General features: G+C 40.2%; 1 protein-coding gene across 1 annotated transcript; it reads left to right on the top strand.

Annotated features, from left to right (window-relative positions):
- The first annotated feature begins 285 nt into the window (after nt 1–285).
- Nucleotides 286–21511, top strand: tollip (toll interacting protein). The gene is made up of 6 exons (XM_029144353.3): nt 286–422; nt 14243–14392; nt 16211–16393; nt 19017–19169; nt 20073–20157; nt 20245–21511. The coding sequence occupies exons 1-6, from the start codon at nt 390–392 to the stop codon at nt 20466–20468; spliced, it is 828 nt and encodes a 275-aa protein (XP_029000186.1). The 5' UTR covers nt 286–389; the 3' UTR covers nt 20469–21511.
- The last annotated feature ends 1236 nt before the right edge of the window (nt 21512–22747 follow it).

The following is a 22747-nucleotide window of genomic DNA, read 5'->3' as shown; positions in this document are numbered from 1 at the left end:
TAAACCTTGCGTGCCCTGTATGGCAGCTACCTGCCCCCCAGAGGAAGACCAATTTCATTGTTAAATTGTAATGTAAATAAGATTGTAATAACCAACAAAGTATTTCTTCCTTCTTAACTTCTGCTAGAAAATAGAACAAGCAAATGGAAAAACAAATGTGGATAGGATTTTGCTCTTTTTAAATAATTGTAAATACATAGTACTAGTGTTTTTAATTAGAGGACACTGCATTAATAAACACAACTGTTAAGTTAAAAATAAGTTAAACTAATTTCCTGAACTACCCTCCGAGGCCTCCGGTGGCGGTATTGCAGCAACAAGCTCAACAACCGGCAATAAACCCAAAGAAGAAGACGGACTCCAAATCCACCAGAAAATAAAGTGACAGTATGGCGACAACCATCAGCACTCAGAGGGGGCAGGTAAACAGTGGATTTAATCTAGTGATCGCCGCTGTAACTTCTCATTAAGTTGCGTAATACGGCTATCAATGCTGACGTTCGTTTTCGTGTTCGCTAACGGTGCGTGTGATCTGTACGTATCGTCTACATTTAAAGTACGAGTCATCCTCGTTCACGGACTAACGCGAGAGCTAGACCGTCAAATCGTCTCCTACGTCACATGAAGCTACTTCTGACAATTAAAGCTGGTATTTTTAATACAGATTGTTTGGGGTTAAGTCTGGTTGTTTGTATGCATGTTTGCCTACGTTCGCTGGGAAAACAGACAGTTCAATTCGTGGATGCTGTTTTGTCGCAGCATTATAAAACACGTTTTAAGATTTGTACCGCTGCTCGAGGAAACCTGGGGGAAGCTGCTAACTACCGTGGCAGCAATGATTCCAGACGTATTAGAAATCATAAGTGTTTTCTCGTGATATAGAGAACACGCTTTCATGAGCTAATAGGGCGTTAAGTCTAAGTTTATTTGGTAAAAAAAATCTGCACACATTCAGTCACACCTTACGTTTGTGCTTCGGCGTACGATCAAGATAATGTCATTTAACGACAACTAATGATTTTGACGTTTGAGTAGGTAACTAAGCAACAGGATCTCTGTCTGTCTCCCTGTGACATTATTACTAATATTTCTTTTATATAGATTCTAGTTCTGTTGCGTTTTGTTCTAATGGTTCTTTGACGTGGAAGCGCTCAGCAGTTTTGCCAGAGGGGAAATAAAGAAATATGGTCCTGTCACTTTAAAATTATTGTACTTTGACCCAAACTATCGTATGAAATAAAAAAAGTAACATCAAACAACATCAACAGCATCAAAAATGAAACAATGAATAAAATCACAGTGAATCAGAGAAGAAAACTATTCTATGTGCACATAACCTTTGGAAATCACACAGAGGTTTAGTTACTTCGCTTAAACAATTGTTTTATTCATTTTCGGAGCTAGAGACTGGATGTCTTGTCCGTGTTTTCTTTTACATAATTTTTAACGACTGTAATGTCCGACACCAATTGAACACTGCAGCAGCGGCAGAAGAATAAGGCCTTCAACTCATAGACAAGCCGATGAAGCTGCTTTGTTTATTGATCAGTCTCTGCACCACCGAAGTCTTATACTAGTTTGCTTCAGTTTGCCTATTGTTGCTCTCATTGCGATGCTGGTGCAACCGTACAAACAAATGCAGGTCATCCAACCACTTAGCGCTTCTGATGTTATGGGGAAGGAGCCAACCAGCTTCACGTGAAAACAGTTTCTGGTGACATGCGCGTCAATCAAAACGACATCTTAACATGCAGTGTCAAAACTATCGTATATTGGCTAAACGATACCGTAGATCGTAAAGACCCTCAAACTATCGTATAAATACGACAATTATCGTATGTATGGCATCACTGGCGCTCAGAGACCTTGTTTTGTTAGGGGTATGAGTAGGTCATACTAAAAATCGACTGCCGTACGTGACTGCGGTCAAATGAGCCGTCGTTCGTTCATCCGTTGTTCAGCCAGCCGCGCTTCAAAAACATCTTGCGCTCGTATTATGCAGTTTACAGCAGATCACTTCCTCTTATTAATACTAATAAATGCTAAATTGTACAGTTAAAGTACAAACATATTTTGAACATTATAGTGTACTAGTACAAGGACATACTGGCGGGAGTCTGGCATTATGGACCAAAATCATTGTAATCAAATCCAAAAACCAAATGTTGCTTTTTAGCTTTAGTTGGCACTTTAAGCTAATAAATACTAAAATACACAGTAGAAGTACACAGATCTCTTTGAGGCAACAGTTCTTCTATATGTACAATATTTTCTTTCGTAATTTTTCATATTTTGAACAGATCACACGTCTCGTTATGAAAAGAGGAAGTAGCGACGGGCTGTAATACGGGCGCAAGACGCCTTTAAAGCGCGGCTGGCTGAACGACGGATGACCGAAACGACGGCTCACTTGACCGCAGTCGTACGCGGGGGCGTTTATCGCCTTGTATAGACGCATCATACAGTGTATTCACTACTATAGCTACCACTTATTTTACATTTTGAGTAAACAATCGTGACAACAATTAATATAGTCAATGTCATGTAAATACTTAAAGCTGTCGTCGGCCGTCATTGTATGTTATTTAAACCTCTGTGATGCCTGGAATCAGGCAGACGAAACCACAGATTATTTTTTCTTTACGTTTCTTTACTGTTCTCGACGCCTACACGTGTTTAATGCTTCCTGTGTTGTGATTAAATATGTTTGAAAACATAAACAAATTTGCTGTGTGAGCATTCTGACAATATGAACAATGTGGATTACAGCATTTCAAGCTGTGCCAGGGCGTCCTCCAATAAAGGTCACAAAAGCTACCAAAATAACTTAACTTTGGTAAATGGCAACCAACTGTCAGATCCGTAGGAAATGTCAGTAAATGGGCACAAGAGTCATTTAAATTATATAGCACTGAATCACAACAAGGTTATCTCAAAGAGGAAAAACTCCTTCTCTAAGGAGGAAGAAACCTCCAGCAGAACCAGGCTGAATGTGGGCGGCCATCTGCCTTGATTGATTGGGGTGAGGGAAGAAAGAGAGAGAAAAGCACAGCAACAACAATAAGCAACAACAGAGTACAGGCAGCATGGATGGACCAGGGACTGGATACAGGCAGGATGGTTGGATCAGTCCAATTATACCTGTAGGTGAGGACAGAGTGGGGGAAAAGCACGACTATTGGACTACTGGAGAGAAAGAGACAAGGTTAGTTAAACATGGAACAATGATGGGAGGTTTTTGGATAGAAGTGGTAGACACAGAGGAGCTCAGTTTATAAAGTCCCCCAGCAGTCTATGTTTATTGCAACTTAACTAAGAGATGGTTTCTGCTACTAACAATCATTATCAAAGACCTGAACCATCTCTGACTATAAGTTTCATCAAAAAGAAAGGTTTTAAGTCTGATCTTAAAGGTTGAGTGTGTGTCAGCTTCTCGAGCCTGAACAGGGAGCTGGTTCCACAGGAGAGGAGCTTGGTAGCTAAAAGGTCTGCCTCCCATTCTACATTTAAAGACTCTAGGAACCACAAGTGGCCCAGCGCTCTGAGAACGAAGCGTTCTGCTGGGAGGTCTTTAGGATAAGAAGGAGCTTTATCTTCAAGTGCTTCGTAGGTGAGTAGTAGAATTTTAAATCCTATCCTACATTTTACAGGCAGACAATGCAGAGAAACTAATGTAGGAGAAATGTGATCTCCCTTTCTAAGTCCCCTCACAACTCTGGTTGCAGCATTTTAAAATTAACTGTAGGCTTTTTAAGAAGCTGTTAGGACATCCTATTACTAAGGAGTTACAGTAGTCCAGCCTAGAGGTAACAAAAGCATTGTAGCGGATTCAAATTATTAATAGTTTGATATTAATGTAAAACATTAATATACCTCGAAGTTGGGGCACCAGGTTTGTTTTAAAGCTGAAACCACGCTTGTGTCAATCTAGTCAACACCAGATATCAATTCAATGAGTTACCACTCATGAACAACAATAACCACTTTCTTGTGATAAAACCAAATCAGTCTCTTATGCCGTGAATTCTTGTCGCGGTTCAGTGACCTCTGTTTAAATCTGAAGAACAATGCACACAAAACCAGATTCCTTTTAACGTTTTATTAATCTAACACTACTGGATATATGAATAACATAATATGGAAATACTCCAATAAACAGAATAGAAAATGAGAGAACGATCAGAATGAGATGAACAGTGAATGAATCAATGAGTGAAACCTAAAGAATGGTCAAGACCTGAGTGTGTGATGGCTTTGATCAAGCGAAAAGAGTGTTTGTCTCTAACTAGTTCGAATCTAATGAATTTGGAATGTTCAATTTTAGCGCTTTGAGAAACACCAGAATTCTCAGAGGATTAGAGATGTTCGTCTTGCCTTAGTTTGCCTTAGCTGTGCAGCGTCTCCCGTTACCGGTTGGTTGAGCAGGCGTGCCCTTTCTGGTCCAGGTGCCACGGCCTCTGGGCCAGGAATCGTCGCCCGCGATTGATGATGACGGCTCGGGTTCAGCAGAGTAACAGTCAGCCAGGCTGGACTTTCCAAGGTGTTTCCAAGCGTCAGCGCTACTAAACTAGCCCAAAAAGCAAACGGGCTGGAATCTAATTTAATTGGTTCGATCAAAAATAGCAAGTCAATTAAGGACTGGTTGTAATAGTTTCAGTTTCGCGGAGTTTCTTGATGACTTTCTAACGTTACAAAAATCGTTGTTCGTTCGTGTTTCTAAGTTTAACTTAGGTTTACAAAATTTAAGAACAAAGGAAAATTAAAGAAAAGTAATGCGACGCAAAAAGAAAAAAGTGAAAGAAGTTTGAAGATAGAGGGAAATCCGTTTTGCCTTGGGTGTCACTGGTTTAAATACCTCTGGGGCAGTAGTCAACCAGTGGTGAAGAGTTCCACCTCTTTAGATCAGGAATCAAACTATTTGATTTGGATCGCTCCTAAATCTGGGATAACTAAGCTTTCCTCTTTTCATCAAGCTCAAAGTTCCATCACACCATAACACAATAAACATGTAATGATCACTTTGACACTCAAATGAGCAGAGAAGTCAGAATGGTTAACCAGCAACATTAAATGCATAGAATCTTAAGGTCTTATATGTGGTCCCTTACAATGCTGTAACAAATTAAATGTTATTCATGATGCCTGGTCTTGTCTTATGCAACACCCAGTAAACACTAAAACATACATGAATAATAAATGCAAGCAAAATCAAATTATAAATGACCTAATCTGGACATTACTAATTAAACAATTGTAACACTTAAAAATGTGATACAATAATGAGGATACTGAATTGTAGCTGGTGGAAATAGTCCATGTGTATGTTGCACAGATTAAAAGAAGTAAAGAAGGTGAGTCTCTCTATTTCAACTTTGTGCCTACACACAAAGGAAAGCATGGTGATGAGTTGAAGTCCCTTTGTAACTTTAAGAATTTCCTGGCAAATCTGTAGATCAGGCATTGAACATCACACAGAAACCAATCTAATATCAAATGAAAACATTTTGTCCACAGAATACAATGACATCAGTTTCATGGAAGTTGAAAGTTCTGGTGCATCTGAACCAGAACCTGTGTCCAAATGAAGTCTCTCGTTCTCTTTGATGAGCACATTCCACATTTTATGGCTGGTGGTCCCAGTTCTGGGAGAGACAGCTTCTTGGTGATAAATGTGACAGCCTCTCCTTTTGGCATGATAAGCAGAGGTAGAATCCTGAGGGATTTACAGGTAGATCAACAAAGTGGACTCATGGTTCTTTGATATGGACATTTAAGATGTTGGCGTCAATTGGTGCCTGTGGTGATAGAAGCCAGTCTCCTGTTGTGGAGAAAGGTTCAGGGTCCCTTATCTCTGGGGACTAAAGGGACGTAGGGGCTCTTCAAAGGAGGGAGTTAAGTTCACATATAGGTCAGGTTACCTCAGTCCAGACGTGGATTGCTACAGCATGTATTTGTTGAGATTTAAGATTTGAATGTATGATGTAAAAGAGAGATCCTGGTCAAAGATGACCTCACAGTACAATCTAAAGCTAATGTTATGCCATCCAGGGTGGCTATCTGACTCAATAGTGTCTCTAATATTTAGGCCGATTTCGGTTTTATCTGAATTTAGTTTAAGGGAGTCTCCAAGATTAGTTAGTTGTTAGTTAGCTATTAGTTATTAGTAAGTTAGTTCAAGTTAAGATTTGATGACTTTTAAATTTTGACTAGTTGATCTGTTTCATTTGGTTTCAAAGACACATATCAGAGTATCATCTGCATAACAATGAAAATTCATAGAATGCTTCCTAATAATTTCACATAGTATAGACTGAACAGCATTGGACCAAGCACAGAACCCTGCGGTACTCCAAAGCTAATCCTTGTGCAAATGGAGGATCTGTCGTTAACATGAACAAACTGGAGCTAGATGTGAGGGAAATCTGGATTGCAGAGTGTGATAAACCGCCAGTTTGTTTCCCACTGAGCAGCCCCGGACTGTGCGCACACACAAACACACACACACGCACCAGCTGATTGGCCGCAGAGAGCGGGTGCACACGCAATCGTGCGGCCATTTGGACATTTCACCACCATTACATCTTGTTACGCCGTTAGACTAACCACATACACTTGTCACTTTTGTTGGTTTTGGTTTCTTGTGTCAGTACTTACGTGTCGGGAGTAGTCGGACTCCCGCGTCGCGCCGGCAAAACCGGACAGCTGGGCGACGCTCACTTTTGACGTCATTGCAGTGTCGCCTCGGCGCGAGGCGCGGGTCCGACGAAACCACTTTTGTTTGTTGTTATTATTTGGTCCTAGTCATTATTTGTGGGGTATTCTTGTGTTATGAATCTGAGAATTATTGTGGGAATATGGGTGATTGATTTATACTTGTTTAAAGGTGAATATTGGGATTATAAATGTTTAGTTTCCAGAACGTTCTGGAGAATGGTTCCACCCAGTTGAAGGGGGCGGGGCCAGGCCTTTAAGAAGGGTGGCCAAACTCCCTTGTGGGGGAGAGTGGACTGGACGGAGAGCGAGTTGGTTGGTGAGAGAGTGTTGACGAAGAGAAGAGACATTCCTTTTATTTGAGCAGGGTTTTTTTTCAGGTTGATTTCCTCATCCATAGTTGTCCTTATCATTCTGTTTTTCTTTTTTTTTTTGTCTGTTGCACCCGCGGGGTTTTTGGAGCAACTGTAAATACTGCACCTGATTCTTTTCTGCACTATACTTTTGGACTGAATAAACTCACCATCTGCGAGCAAGCCATCTTTTTTTTGGTTGTTTTTTGCACGGCGTTCCACGTCTCGAGTGAGCAGCAGAGCTCACTCACCACACAGAGGCATGAGGGTAATGCACTCAGCATTTATCTGAAAAAGAAATAAAGAGAAATAAAACTACAATATGCCATTTAAGCATACAAGTAGAGAACATGCAGAGAAGTGTGTAAGGCTAAGCATCATGGCCATGTTACTAGAGAGCAGAGAATCATTGGGCAGAAATATATGGGAAGTTACAGTCATTTTCAATCAAGTCAGTACATGCTTACAACCATGTTACTTAATGCTAAACGTCAGTTATACAGTGGTAGCGGTTCAAAGTGACTAGGGTTTTTACTGCAGTACCGAAGCGTCGCCACGGTGCAGCGAGTGCGTCGCTGACTAAAGATTTTTAATCCTGCAGCCGGCTGGAAAAAATCAGGACGCTAGTGTCGTTTTAACCACCAGGTGGCGCAGCGTTGATTAGAAGCCTCCAAAGCACTACAGCGTAACTGAGGTCCGACTGTTCATTTCTACCTGTAAGACATATATTACACCAGACCTATTTTACTTTTTAGTTTTTACCATTGAGTATCTGTTGTGTGCTCAAAGGTGGGGAGTATGAAGGGCAAGAACTTGTTGATGGCTTAGTTATTTTCTGTTCACTGCAAAGTTATAATTGTTCTGTGTGGTTTAAAAAAGCAGCGCCACAGCAGCAACACGTTCTTGTTTTCATTGTCCTCAGCTTTTTCGTGTCTTTAAATAGCAGGCGTCTCTTAAGAATATGTACACACCCACCGCTCTAACATCTGATACAACATATTGACTTCACATAATTTCATTGATTATGCGTCACGGTTTAATTAATATAATTTGAATGCGCATGGCCAAGTAAAGACATAGAGCGCAGTCCATCTGCGACTACAGCCGCTTATTTAGGTTTTAAACTTCCACAACTTGTTAAAGAATGTTTTCCAATAGTCGTAGATTTTACGTAAATAACCATAATAATCATAGGAATTTGTTTTACAGCAGTTGTCGATCGTAATTTTGACAGGACGCCAGAACTACAGCAGCATGTTTGTTCCTACGTGTTTACTCTGTGTCTGCAGAACTGCAGTTTGACTTGTTTTGACTGTGCGTGTCATTGTAACTGAGTGGCTGAGATCACTTATTCGACCCGTGTACGTTTCAACATTTTCATTTCCCATCCGTCCATCCAGCCACTTTCACCGGCGTTTTCGTTTCTCTTCCGATGAGCGGCAAACGGATTTTAATTAAAGCACCGCCTTACAAACCAATAAAACAGGCAAAAATATTTGTTTTTTACAAAAAGACATGGAATTGGAGTTAATATGTTTTTATTGTTTAGAGACAAACGGAAAACACAAAAAGTCGTTCTCTCGTTACCTCTGCTTATAATTTGGTGGAGACATCAAACTCTTCACACAGACACAAACACTTGACGTGTTTCGGAGTCATGTGTCCAGACAGAGAGTGACCAAAACACAACTGTATGGATGTGCAAATGTAGGCTACGAGAGAAACGGGGGAGTGGCGAACTGGATGTAGCGAGAATTTGTTTTGACTGTGCTTGTCATTGTAACTGAATGAGTGGCTGATGTGACTTTTTCGGCCCGTGTACATTTGAAAACTTTGATTTCCCTTCCGTCCATCTATCCGCCTTCACCGGCTTCTCCTTTCTCTTGCTATGGGCGGCAAACAGATTTGAATAAAAGCACCGCCTTACAAACCAATAAACCAAACAAAAATGTTTTTAACAAAAACCCACGGAATTGGATTTAAAGCTGTTTTTTTTTCGTTTAGAGAAAAACCAAAAACAAAAAAACTCTGCTTTTAATTTTTAATCGAAGCTCATCTGTGGATGGGTCGTGGGGCAGCAGTCTTAGCAGAGAGCTCCAGACTGCCGCTCCAATAAAACATGAGATCGAATGATATGTGATGTGTTTCGTACTCAAATGACTTGGATCTGAGTTCGACCAAGCTTTTGTTTGTCTCATGTTTGCTCACAGTTGCAAAGGCAAACTTCTCCCCCCCCCCCCCTAGAGGCGCATAGACATGCTAATGTGTTGCTACTACTCGATCAGAAGGTGAGAAATACCTCAGCTCCGGGACAAAGCTCCGTGGGAGACTGGGCAGCATCGGGCAGCGTGACCAGCTGCAGATCTAAGACTCATTAATGCAGCAAGTAGTTTGTTCTACATGTTTACTCTGCAAGGGTAAACGTATGTATTTATCGTAGCTTTCTGGTCTAATTTATTTGTGCAGTGCATTTTAAATTGAAAATACTATTATTATTATGTATTACCTTTATTGTAAACACAGTATTAATTGCACAATTTGGACTGGCAATGATTTGCGCTTCTTCCATAATAATCATGGATAATCAAGGAAGAATCTGCAGTTCATAGATGTTATTCAGGGATGGTTTGATAAAGATTCAGTGTTTTTCAACTGAACTTAAAATGAATGCGCCTGTCAGCGGGGAAAACATCAACTCTATTCAGTCGCTCTTCAGTCGCTGCTGCCGTCTCCTCCCCAGTTCACACACCTTAAAGCGTCCGAACCAATGAATGCATTTCCAGATTGACTGGCGTTGCCGGACGGGTTGCTCTCAGTTACAGCAGCTGTTTGAAGCGAAAAGCGAGTTAGCTGTCCTTGTCGATGCCTTGACAATGTTTTATCGTCTGTAAACGATCTGAACAGTTTTTATAGTTTTACAAGGCGTAATATGATGCTTACGTTTGATCGTTCACGTATTCCACATAAAAGAGAACGAGGACTGAATAGGTATGCTGTTAATTGCTACGATCTTCTGTCAATAAAATATAAAATGTTAGATCTCTTAAAATACGCAGTATTCCATAATAATCATGGATAATCAAGGAAGAAACTACAGTTTATAGATGTTATTCAGGGACGGTTTGTAAAGATTCAGTGTGTTTTTCAACTGAGCTGTCAGCCAAGGTACGCGCATTATCAAATGAATGCGCCTGTCAGCGGGGAAGACATCAACTCTATTCTGTCGCTCTTCAGTCGCTGCTGCCGTCTCCTCCCCAGTTCACAAACCTTAACACTAGGACTACTGGGTTTTCTAAATAGACCAGTTCCTACTACAAGGTGTTCCTACGAAGTTAACCAGCTGTTTATTTCATTATTACTCCTTTCACCTGTACCACATAAAGTCATTGCAGAGCTACAGCCATGTTCCTACGAAGTTAACCAGCTGTTTATTTCGTTATTACTCATTTCACCTGTACCACAAGTCATTGCAGAGCTACAGCCGTGTTCCCACAAAGTTAACCGTCTGTTTATTTCGTTATTTCCTCTTTCATGTCCATCTGGTGAATGAAAGTGGGCGTGGCCATCCACGTCCCAGAGCAGGGACACTGGGGGAAGGGGAAACGCGCATCAACATGCAGGACAAAGATCTGCGTTTCTCTGCCTGTTACAGCCTCGGCTGCGTTGGGTTGTTAGTCTCCCTTTCACCTCTACCATATGAAATGTGTTCCTACAAAGTTGACCAGCCGCTTCCAGAATCAGAATCGTTTTTATTCCCCAGGTTTGAATAGGGCAAACATTATTTTTATTTACAAAAAAAATTAAAACTTTCACGTGATTTGTAAATGCTGCACTGAGATCTTTTGTTTTGACGAGTTTTGTGTCTACATGAAAGCGGGCAGAACAACGTCCAAACCAATGAATACGTTTCCAGATTGACCGGTGATGCCGCACGGGTTGCTCTCAGTTACAGCAGCTGTTTGAAGCAGGGAAAAGCGAGTTAGCTGTCCTTGTCGATGCCTTGACAATGTTTTATTGCCTGTTAACAATCTGAACAGTTTTTTATGGTTTTACAAGGCGTAATATGACACTTACGTTTGATCGTTGCTCGTATTCCATATAAAGGAGAACGAGGACTGAATAGGTATGTTGTTAATTGCTACGATCTTCTGTCAATAAAATATAAAATGTTAGATCTCTGAGCCCTGACTTTTATGTCTTCTTTGGATTAAAAAACAAATGTTGAATGTTCTCAAATAATATAATATGGCCGCCCTCCGCGGCTCCCAGTGTTTGTTTTTTTCTTTGAAAACGTGGGTGTTACCGGTGGCAGACCTCTGGTCTAGATCATCCTTATTTGTAATTAACATTAGTTCCTACCTGCCCTTGTTGACGGGGGACAGGAAAAAGGTGACGCGCTTTGGGTAAGAGCGGCATAAAGAAAAAGGTGTACATGTGCCGTACTGTCTTGCTGTGTGGTGCATTAAAAAAGATTACCACGTAGAGAAAATTGCCTGTACCAACAGCGAGAAATCAGGGTTACATTAGCTTGTCTGCCACAAATCGAACGCTGCACGCGGGACGGTGCACCGTTCTGCTTCTTATTTTCGGTTTTAAACTGCCATAATTTGCCATAATTTACTTAAGTTCATAACTTCATACTATAACGCGACCAGCGGTTCGTGGTCTTGGCGATCCATGCACTAAGTAATACAACGTTGTTATCTCGTGATCACATGATGATGATGAGACGCTTTTTTTCTAATAATTAAAATTAAAAAACTGCTTCCACTCAGACTCGAACCCCGGACAAAAAGTTTGGTAGCCATGCATGTTAACCACTAGGCAACCAAAGACCTGATCATATGTTGTTCTACAAGAACCTATATGACGTAAGCAACAATGTTTTAGGACCAAAAGTGGGAGTCAATCGCCACCTACAGGCCAAAAGGACGTAACACACTCTTCCCGCAGTGCAAACCAGGCACTGACGCGGCAGATTTGCCTTCATTATAATAATTGTGTATCTATTTCTTCTGTACTTGTCTTTGTGCTGCTGCAACATGGTAATTTCCCCATCGCGGGACAATAAAGGCATTCTATTCTATTTTATTCTATTCTAACATCTGCATTTGCTGTATTTTTCGCCATATAAGACGCACCAGTATATAAGACGCACCCAATTTTAAAGGAGGAAAATCTAGAAAAAAAAGATTCTAAACCAAATACTGTAGTAAAATATTTTATATCAACTGTATAAAAGTTAACAGCAGTTTAAGAACAATTGTATGCCAAACAAACATTAGTAAGAATAGCCAGTAACACTGCCCCCACATTAGCAAGAATAGCGAGCAACCTCCTTACCTGCTGCTGACGATCCGCACTATAGTAGGATCTACGAGCAGAGGGCGTGATGACATCAGCGCGCACCGCCGGGTGTACTAAGATGGCCGACGGCTCCGGAGCTAGACCAAAGCCGCGGTCTTCCCATGGCGGTGACCGCGCTCCGCGGATCTCTGCATTCGCAGTATAAGACGCACAAACTTTTCCCCTTCAGTTTTGGGGGGAAAAAAGTCTGTCTTATACGGCGAAAAATACGGTAGTTGTCAGTGATGTATGAAGCATGGCCTATTATCAGCACACCTGACAGATTATTGTAATTGTGCTGCAATGAGTTTTTTTGATAATAGACGTATGTTGACTGCTTTGTGATTCGAATAGAACTAAAATGTTAGTATTGATTATTTCAACCATACATGCAACCATAAACAACCTTTAATGCTTTTAATAGTTTTTGCTACTTTGGTTAATGAGTGAACTGGTCGGCTGCTGATATGTGCCTACCTGCTTTTGGTCCTCGATATCCCAAGTGTCCATATTGTATATCGTTACACAAACCCGTCTACCCAAAAAAGCATTTTACTAGTACAGTTACTTCACTGGCTAAATTGTACTTGTTCATGTGTTTTTTCTGTACCAATGTAGTGTGACTGTTTCACTGCTGAAGTCTCCCGCATGACTTCTGTCTAACTTATCAAGATTTAATTAGAATTTGCCTTTTTCCCATGACCCAGTAATGCCTTGACTTTGTGCAGGGCTATGTAGGATGAAAAAGTTCTTTTACTCTTCATATCAAATAGTTCCAGATATTTTTAAGAGATTTAAGATTTTTTAAGATGGACAAAAGCCAAGTGGAAATTTGCAGACTTACTAATTATTGCATTGTATTATTGAGGCAATCTTTTGTAATTTCCCCCAAAATTTCACGTGTTAATTTCGAATCCTGGTTTCATTTTGTGATAAATATTGGTTAAAGTTTCACTGGCGGGAGTTGTGCTCACTAGTGATGTGTTGTTCGTGAACAATTCGTTGAATATGAACTAACCTTTTATATGACTCTGGAGAACAAAGTCCTCTTGGTGAACGACTCGTTCAGTTCCCTGCAGTACCTTCTCTCGCCACATGGCAGAATCTGCTTAAGCTCAGTCAACAGGACAGGAAACAGAAATGATTTGTTCAGGACTCTCTCAATTTAGCATTCTTCCTCAAGGAGTCTTTCTTTTGTCACGTGACAGACAGGCCGTACAGTGTCTGTAGAGCAGCAAGCACTCCAGTTCGCTCCTGATTTGTTCCTACGGATACTCCTATTTTAGAGAATTATTGTTACTTTTTGCTTTTAAAGTCTTACTAATTGTCAAACTAAGTTTAACTTTCAATTTCACTACGCCGTCAGGCAAAAGGCAGCTCGGGCTGTGCGGTCTAGATAATTGTTCTCATTCATCCTTCACAGCCCAGGCTCTGTGGCGAGCAGCAAGTATTACAGATCTTTACAGATCGTTCTTCATTCACTTGTCTCGTGACAGCGGAGCTGCGCAGGCTCTGTAGCGAGCAGCAATCTTCCAGTTCGTTCCTCATTCACTTGTACGAATCTTTACGGATCGTTCGTTCATTTATCACGTGACCACTACCAGATGCCTGTCATGCTGTTAAACAACAATGGCAGGGAAGATGCAGGGTATAAGTCACGTTAATATGGTGTGTATTTGCTAGGTTTTCACATGGTTTGAATTGCTTGTGGCATATTGTGATTATAATTTGTCCGCTGAAGCAAATTATGTTGAAACGAATGACTTGAAATTATTTGTTCACTTTACTGTTTACTGTACATTGTCTCATTATCTATATGTCTATGCTTTCAGGTGTATATTGGGGAGCTTCCACAGAGTTTTCTGCGGATCACGCCCACCCAGCAGCAACAGCAAGTCCATCTGGATGCCCAGGCAGCCAGACAGTTACAGTATGGTGGATCAGTAGGCGCTGTAGGGCGGCTCAGCATAACTGTGGTCCAGGTATATACAGCTCAATTTTAAAATTTACAACTGGATTTTATTTTAATGTTGCACTTATATGGCGTATGACATTTGTTTGTTGTTTCCAAAGACATAAAAGCATAATATAAATGTCAACATATCTGTAAAGTTACTGCTATTTTAGCATGATAAATATTTTTATTATTTTTGTTATTGCTGGCATCAGTGTGTGAATGTGAGATGTGAAAGGGTGAATTAGATTAATCCGCTCTGGATCCCTGGAAGGGTGTATAAATGCGCTATATAAACATGGACTATTTATGATTTTATCGTTTATAGTTGTCTAAACATAAAATGACCTAGTTTGTTACCAAACAAAAAAAATAGATTAACAAGAAGCTAAAACAACCCTTCACAAGGCAGGAACTGTACACAAATACATTCACAAATACCTATCTTTAGAGACTGAGCTTAATAACAGGAATAACACCGACTAAAATGAAAAAAACTGAGCTGTAGTTAAGGAACAAGTGCAGTTTTACTGGCATTTGAATTTGCACACAGAACTTGAGTGTCAAACCCTCCTAAAACAGACCAACATACAATAGAAAGTAAGCAAAACAGGAGAAGGATAGTGGGTGCTTTTCTAGCAGGCATCTACTCAGGCAGCTCCATCTTGGGAAAAAAAATAGAACGTTGTGTCAAGCTAAGAGAGAAGGGCATGGCTCTGAACACTGCAATTGCAGATTGGCCTCTGGTTTATAATTACCTCTGTGGACAATAAATAAAAGCTTTTCAATAAGGGTTGACCAAAATGACAGAGTAGTTATCATTTATTCTTCCTGTAAGACGCCTCGGCATATGGTTTGTCGTGGGCTCAAAGACTACAAGTCTAGTGCTTTCTGGTTTCCTCTGTACCTGCCCCAGCAGACTCAGACTGAGAGGGGGGGCTCTGTCTGCCATTGTTTTTTACTCGCATCTGCGTACAGCACTAATATTCAATGGTCCTGCTGTAAATTATTTAGAAGACAGCGAGTACTTCAGGTCAGTCTAATACTCGTGGTTAGTTGTATTGTCCAGAGTACAGCGCCAACGAGTTACGCCGTATGGGGGAGTACGAGACTGCACGTGAACTGAAAGACAAGAGCCAGATGCATCGTGTCTCTGCGCCGATAGAAGCACAACTGAATATCCTAGTGCTGCAATGAATGTATCGCTGCCGTTTCGATTGAATGAAGTTGCGGATTCTTCTGCTGACTGTGTGTATAGGTTGTGATCAGTTTTGGGTTACGTACAATCAGAGGAGCTGGAAACTAGCTTCAGAATGCCATGGACAAACCAGAAAAACAGCTGGGACAGATTTTAAATTAAAAAGCTGCTGAATGACTTAGAAACAATGTCTTTATTCAAACACACTGTTAAAATATAACCTTTAGTTAAAAATGTACCAAAAGCTTTTCTGTTAGATTCACTTGTGCTTCTTTCAGCACAGAGAAATTATGTTAGTGCTGTTAAGCGTATGCGAGGAAGACAATGGCGGACAGAGCAGTTTCGCTGCAGCAGACTGGCGCTGCCCCATCTCAGCCCATTGCTGGGGCAGGCACAGAGCAAACCAGGAAGCACTAGTTGTAGTCTCTGAGGTTGAGGCAAAAAGGCCTCTGGCCTGTTTCAGAAAGTTTTTGCAGAGGAATAAATGAAAATTTCTGAATACAAAATATGGAGGAATCTGAGTGTCCCTTCATTCTTACATGAACTACCCGAGGTCGTTTTGTCGTTTAGTTCTGACTACCCTGAGGAACATGTGCATGTTTTAATGTGACTATGGAGCTAGATATCTGTGTCTGCTTGACTATATAGGCTAAGCTGGCGAAAAACTATGGTATGACTCGAATGGATCCATACTGTCGGATTCGTCTGGGTTATGCAGTGTACGAAACACCAACTGCCCATAATGGAGCCAAGAACCCACGTTGGAACAAAGTGATCCAGTGCACTGTGCCCCCTGGCGTGGATTCTTTCTATCTGGAAATCTTTGATGAGGTACAGTTTGTTCTGGGTCTGCTAAGCTACTAAATATGTTCTGGGGTGGAAAACTGTAATCAAGTATAATTTGATATATTTTGAATAGAAAAAAGATTTCAGAGTCAAACAGGTATTTTACAACTCTCTTCCTGCAGGATGACCCATTGACTAAATTTGAGATATTAGATATTTCCAGTGTGCTGAACCAATCATGTTTTATAGTTACATACATACAAAGTGTGTGTGTGTGTGTGTGTGTGTGTGTGTGTGTGTGTGTGTGTGTGTGTGTGTGTGTGTGTGTGTGTGTGTGTGTGTGTGTGTGTGTGTGTTCGTGTTCAATTCAATTTAATATATATAGCGCCAAATCACAACAAGGTTATAAGATAAGCAAATAAACTTTATTCATCCCACGATGGGGAAATTCTTTTGTTTGCAGCAGCAAGGAAACATTAAAAAGGACAATATAGAAGTATAGAGGAACAGTATAGAATGGACAGCAGCAGTATTAGCAATGCAAGAAAAAAGAAACTGTAAATCAAGTAAACATTTTTAAGTAAAAATATAATAATAATAATAATTTCACTACAACAACGATAATATAACCAGTGAATACCATTGAATATAAAAACAGCGACAGAACAGCAGCAATATCAAACAGACAACAATGAATGGAATGGAATACACCATGTAGGTACATAGTGTGTCACTGCAGTGTTATGTTGTAGAGTCTGATGATTGTGGGGAGAAATAACCTGCAGTAACGCTCCTTCCTGCACTGTGGGTGTAACTGTCTGGTGCTGAAGGAGCTGCTCAGAACCTCTACACCGTGGGGATGGGAGGGGTTATCCATGATGGATGTTACTTTAGCCAACAATCTTCTGTCCGCCAGACTCCAGTGTGCAGCCCAGGACAGAGACGGCTTTCTTAACCAGCTTGCTGAGTCTCTTCGTGTCTCTGCCTGTGCTGTCCCCCGCCAGCACACAAGTCTATACAGGACTTCTGAGGCCACCACAGTGTCATAGAAAGTCCTTAGCAGCTGTCTGCTCACATCAAAGGACCTCAGTCTCCTCAGTAGGTGGAGTTGAATCTGGCCCTTCTTGTACAGAGAAGTGATTTTTGACCAGTCCAGTTTTATTGTCGAGGTGAACAACCAGGTATTTAAGTGTGTCTCAGTCACAGTCTCAATGTCTGAGCCCTGGATGTTCACCAGTGTGTGTGGTGGAGGGGACCTCCTGAAGTCAAGAACTAGCTCCTTTGTTTTGCCAGTGTGTAGGATCGGGTACTTATTCTCACACCAGCCCATGAAGTCAGAGATGAACCCCCTGTATTCCTGCTTGTCCCCCTCGATACACATCCGACATCCGTCAGTGGTGGGAATTGTATTTAAAGTCTGATCTGTACAGTGTGAACAGAAAAGGGGAGAGCATCATCCCCTGAGGTGCCCCCATGCTGCAGACTACCACATCAGACACAGTCATGCAGCCTCACAAACTGTGGCCAAGCATCCAGATGTTGGTCCACACCTGCCACCTCCAGCTTTCTCCTCAGCAGTGATGGCTCCCTGAGTGTGCAGATAAGCTCCCTCCCTCCCCCACACACACGGAGAGATGTAAGCGTTACTAACAGATGGGAGAAATCCTGTTGGAGGTAGTACAGCCAAACTCTAACTGCCACCAGTTCAATGTCCCTGCTACAGTGTTGTTCTTTAATAGTGATGTGGTCATGGTTACACAATCTGTCGTTCACAAACTTTGCCAGTCTCCCACCTTTCTTCTTTCTCTGGGCTGAGCTCCCCCCCAGCCCCCCCAGCGTAAATTTGTTAACGGAGATCACAGAGTCCAGTGTGTCCTGGTTGAAGTCAGGTCAGAAGTGGAGAGGTCATTCCAAGCCCCAATAATAAAAGAGCTTAATGCAAGAGCAGCTGACCTAAGTGTGACGATCGTGGGAGTTACGTGTACTCGTAGTCGGTTACCAAAAATAAGTAAAGCTCTCAATACAGCACTACAAACAATACCAGCTATGATCATCATGGAGATCAATCAGCTGATATACAGACAGCACCTGTGATCCTTGAGGTACTTGGCTATAAGATCAGAACAAGCCATACGGTGCAGTGTTGTGTGGAGATACCAATTATGTTTAAAATTTAGATTCTTCTATTCATAAGGGTATATGACCAATGTCTATAGATGTGCAAGTGAAACACTTAATTATGATTTAATTATTAATTGAATTAATAAATTAATAAAATAATTAATTAATTAAGCACATTAACCCCCCCCCTTTTACGGGGGTGGGTGAGACGGTACAACTCCACGAAAACTGCGTGTGTTGGTGAGTTCTTTGGATGGAACGCGCATGTCTGACACTCAGAAAAAGGGAGTGTGTGAAGCATTGTAAAATTGCTATATATATATTTTGCAAGCTTAGGCTAGCAAAATCAGCTGGTTGATGTATGTAAGTGTATGGACAGTATACACACATACATACACTCTGAACAAACATATACAGCAAATGGACAAATACAGAATGGAAGTAAATATTTGGGGGGGGGGCTTAAAGACCTTACATATAGAGTGTCTGAAACCAATTTAATTTTTTTAAAAGCATGTATTGTTGTGTTTACTAATGTGCCACCCAGCGAGCATTCTCCATGGATGACAGGATAGCATGGACTCATGTGACCATCCCTGAAGGCCTAAGGGACGGCAATGTAGTGGATGAGTGGTACAGCCTAAGTGGCAGACAGGGTGATGACAAAGAAGGAATGATCAACCTGGTTATGTCTTTTGCTGTGAGTATACATGTATTCTGTTAAACACAGTGAACACTCGAGTACTCTTCCAAGGAGCAACACGGTTGATGTTTTGCACACTTCATGGTTTGACAAACCCTGTGAACAAGAAATAGTTTATGTCTTGTTATTTAATGCTTTATTTGCTTTTGTTATTTTCTACTTTTCCTGCTTACAGGCAAACTACACCTTGTCCGACTGTTATTGATTCCGTCATTTAGCCAGCATTATTGAGTGTCATTTAGCCAGCAGAGTACATCATATGTAATGTTACCAAAGCTTGAACTTACTTATTAAAATAATTTTTTGGCATCTGTTGCTGAATATGGTCTAGTGCCAGTTGTTACAGTGATTGATGGAGACATGTGACAGAAAGGTCTGTATGACAACAGCAGTAGCTGATTGGTGTTAAACGTTGTCAGAAGAGGCTTCTGTCAGTGTTAGACTTTACGTCAATGTGAGAAAAACTGCAACGAAATATATATATATATATATATATATATATATTCATATGAGTAATACAAAAAAGTTTGACTATTTTGACAGTTTCTGGACTATCTAAATAATTTATTTATGTTGGGATTTTCTGTTAATGCTTTTGTCATATTCGTTCCTTTTCTTCATTATTGTTAGATTTCACTTATTTTAGATTTGTAATTTTTGTCAAATTGTCCAAACACAACAACCTCCAAAACCGGCTACATATTCTTAGGAAGTGAACTACATCGTAAAAACAACAAATCAAATCGTTGCTTAATGGTAAAAAATAAGGAAAGTGGTAATATATGCAGTCTGTTAATATGCATGATAATAAAATGAGTAATTACAAACGGACATTTAATGTACCCCAAATTGCAGAATGATTCATTGGCACTCATATTTGCCTTTTTTTATGTTTGTCAGTCCTTACCAGCAGGAGTAATGACTCAGCCTGTTGTCCTGATGCCTTCTGTGTATCAGCAGGGAGTAGGATACGTGCCCATTACAGGTTGGTTTGTGTCCACACACAAAAGCCTCCATTTCTGCTAAAGTCATGCTAGTTCTCAGCAGTATGTGGTGTGTGTGCTTGTACTAGGAGTTCCTGCAGTATACAATCAGGGAGTTGTGCCAATGGGCATGCCAGCAACCTTGCCGGCTGTTCGAGGCCATGGGCCTATATGCAACGAGGAGGACCTAAAAGCGTTGCAGGATATGTTTCCAAACCTGGATAAGGAGGTGGTTCGCACTGTGCTCGATGCACAGCAGGGTGACAAGGATGCTGCCATCAATTCTCTGCTTCAGATGGCTGAGGAGCTCTAATTGCAGTATACAATCTTACAGTGAACATGTATTAGCTTCAGATCCTAATTCACATGCTTGCAAATTTACACTTTTTAGGGGCATGAGATGATTTGGTTTTACTTTTTTGGAACTATGAAGCCAGGGACTTAATGCAGCACTTCCCCAAGTTTTCACTTTAAAGCAAAACCTATTTCTTTACTTGAATTCTGAAACCAAGTCTTAATGGAGAAACACATTGATGTTTTTAGGATTTGCTAAATGCCAATTGACTTAATTAGCCTAATTTGGTGAAATTATAATGATAATATAGTAAAATGTGTCTCTGACATGCTGGAGCCCCTGGAGTTCCATCAGCTCTATCTGCTGGCCTCTGGCAAGAATGGTTTCTTATCCTTTTAATGAACATTTATTGAGTCCTGCTTTTTTCTGGTAAATGAGTATTAGGTAGAAGTAGGTAATTGAGTATTGTGATTATTTGTAAATGAAATGAAGTAGTACTTGACCATTTTAGTGACGTATAAATTAGAAACATGTCTAGCTGTAAAATCTTTATTTCCACATGTTAATTGTTTTTTGTGTTCCAAAAAAGTTGTGTTGCCAGATCTACAGCCATTACTAATATGTATAGAGTTAAAAAGTGCAGGGAAATATAAGGATGAACAACAAGATATTGGGAAAGAGAGTATATAAACTATAAATATTTACTGAATAAGTTATATATTAGTGAAAAGCTAAATTCTTGTAAACGTCTTGTAAATTAAATACGTGTGTGTGTGTATATATATATATATATATATATATATGAGTAACAAGTCATCATGATCAATTAGCTTGAGTATAGATCTGGACAGAGTAATTTAGTTTATTTCTAAGGACTGTTATATTCACAGCAGGTTTAGCAGCAGTTTTATTTTGATATGTACAGTCGATACATGAAAGATTTTGTTCTGTGCTACCAGCCAAAGATTTATGTAACTCTTCTCTTTCAAAGAATTTGCATGTTTAAAATGTAAAGTTAGTGTAAATTCCTTCTTTTTTTTATTAAACTATTCTTCAATATTTATCATTTCCCAAGCATTAATAACAATGTGACACGAGTTTGTATGCACAGAAACAATCAACCTTTTGCCCATTTTATTATCCAACCACAGTATCTGTGTTTAAAGAGATAATTATAAAGCAGGATATATAAAAAGCTAACACAATACATCTAGATTTTTTAAAATTGCAATTGTTCATATTCTTTGAGTGCAAAATAGAGAACACAGATTGTGGAGCTGTTACAGTTTAAATTATAGTCCTCATTACAAGTAATCACAGCATGTAAACACACCTTTACATATAGTGATAAAATATTTAAAAGAAGTGACAACAAAAAAAAAAACAACTGAAGGGGTGAACATTTGAACTGAATAAATATTGTGCATGTGTCAGTGTATATATATATATATATATATATATATATATATATATATATATATATATATATATATATATATATATAGTTTTTGCCTCTGTCATTTTATTATTAAATAAGATCCACAGTCATATCTTCGTAAGTGTTTTATGTAGGTGAATGAAAGATTATTGAGGAGGTATTATTTTTGCATCAGATGTCTAGTTGTACCAGGTTGCCAAACTATGATAATTAAATTTAATTTTATTTATATAGTTTACTTTTATTTATATAGCGCTAAATTCCAACAAAATTATCTCCTTACACAACTAAACCCAAAAAATCCCACATACAGCAAGCCTTTAATTACAATTTGACACTAACAGTGGAGAGGAAAAACTCCCTCTCTAACAAGGAAGAAACCTCCAGCAGAATCAGGCTGAATAAGAATAAGAAAGCCCTTAACCCTCATGCAGCCTTCGAGGGGGTCAGTCTGACCCCACGAGACAAATTATGAAACTTTTGATTCCTTTTTATTGGCCACGAGGCACCTAAGCGTCGCAGGATCCACAGCGGCTCAGGTCACCTCTCCCTTCGTTTTCGTCACAGGCCCGTCCCACGTGCTCCCGGGGTCAGGCATGACCCCAGCCCCCTGTACCTCCCCATCAGGCGTCCTCCCGGGGTCAGGCCCGACCCCAGCATCCGGAACCTCCCCGTCCCTCGTCCTCCCGGGGTCCGGCGCGACCCCAGTTTCTTTTTTAGATTTTTCATAGATTTTCGGTCGCTTTCTATTCAATTCAATTCAATTTTATTTATATAGCGCCAAATCACAAAACAATTATTTCAAGGCACTTTACAAAGTAAGGTTTAAAACCTCACACAACTAAACCCAACAAATCCC

The sequence above is a fragment of the Betta splendens genome, chromosome 3, assembly GCF_900634795.4.
Source record: "Betta splendens chromosome 3, fBetSpl5.4, whole genome shotgun sequence".
Taxonomy (NCBI): domain Eukaryota; kingdom Metazoa; phylum Chordata; class Actinopteri; order Anabantiformes; family Osphronemidae; genus Betta; species Betta splendens.
Note: the sequence above shows the minus strand (reverse complement) of the source record. Positions and strands in the feature narration are given on the sequence as shown.

Bases quoted from the DNA above. Each gene is read 5' to 3' on its own strand.
- tollip (XM_029144353.3), top strand. From the start codon at position 390: ATGGCGACAACCATCAGCACTCAGAGGGGGCAG. The intron at 14,393-16,210 runs GTATATACAGCT...TTGACTATATAG, and splicing joins TCAGCATAACTGTGGTCCAG to GCTAAGCTGGCGAAAAACTA. The intron at 19,170-20,072 runs GTGAGTATACAT...TATGTTTGTCAG, and splicing joins ACCTGGTTATGTCTTTTGCT to TCCTTACCAGCAGGAGTAAT.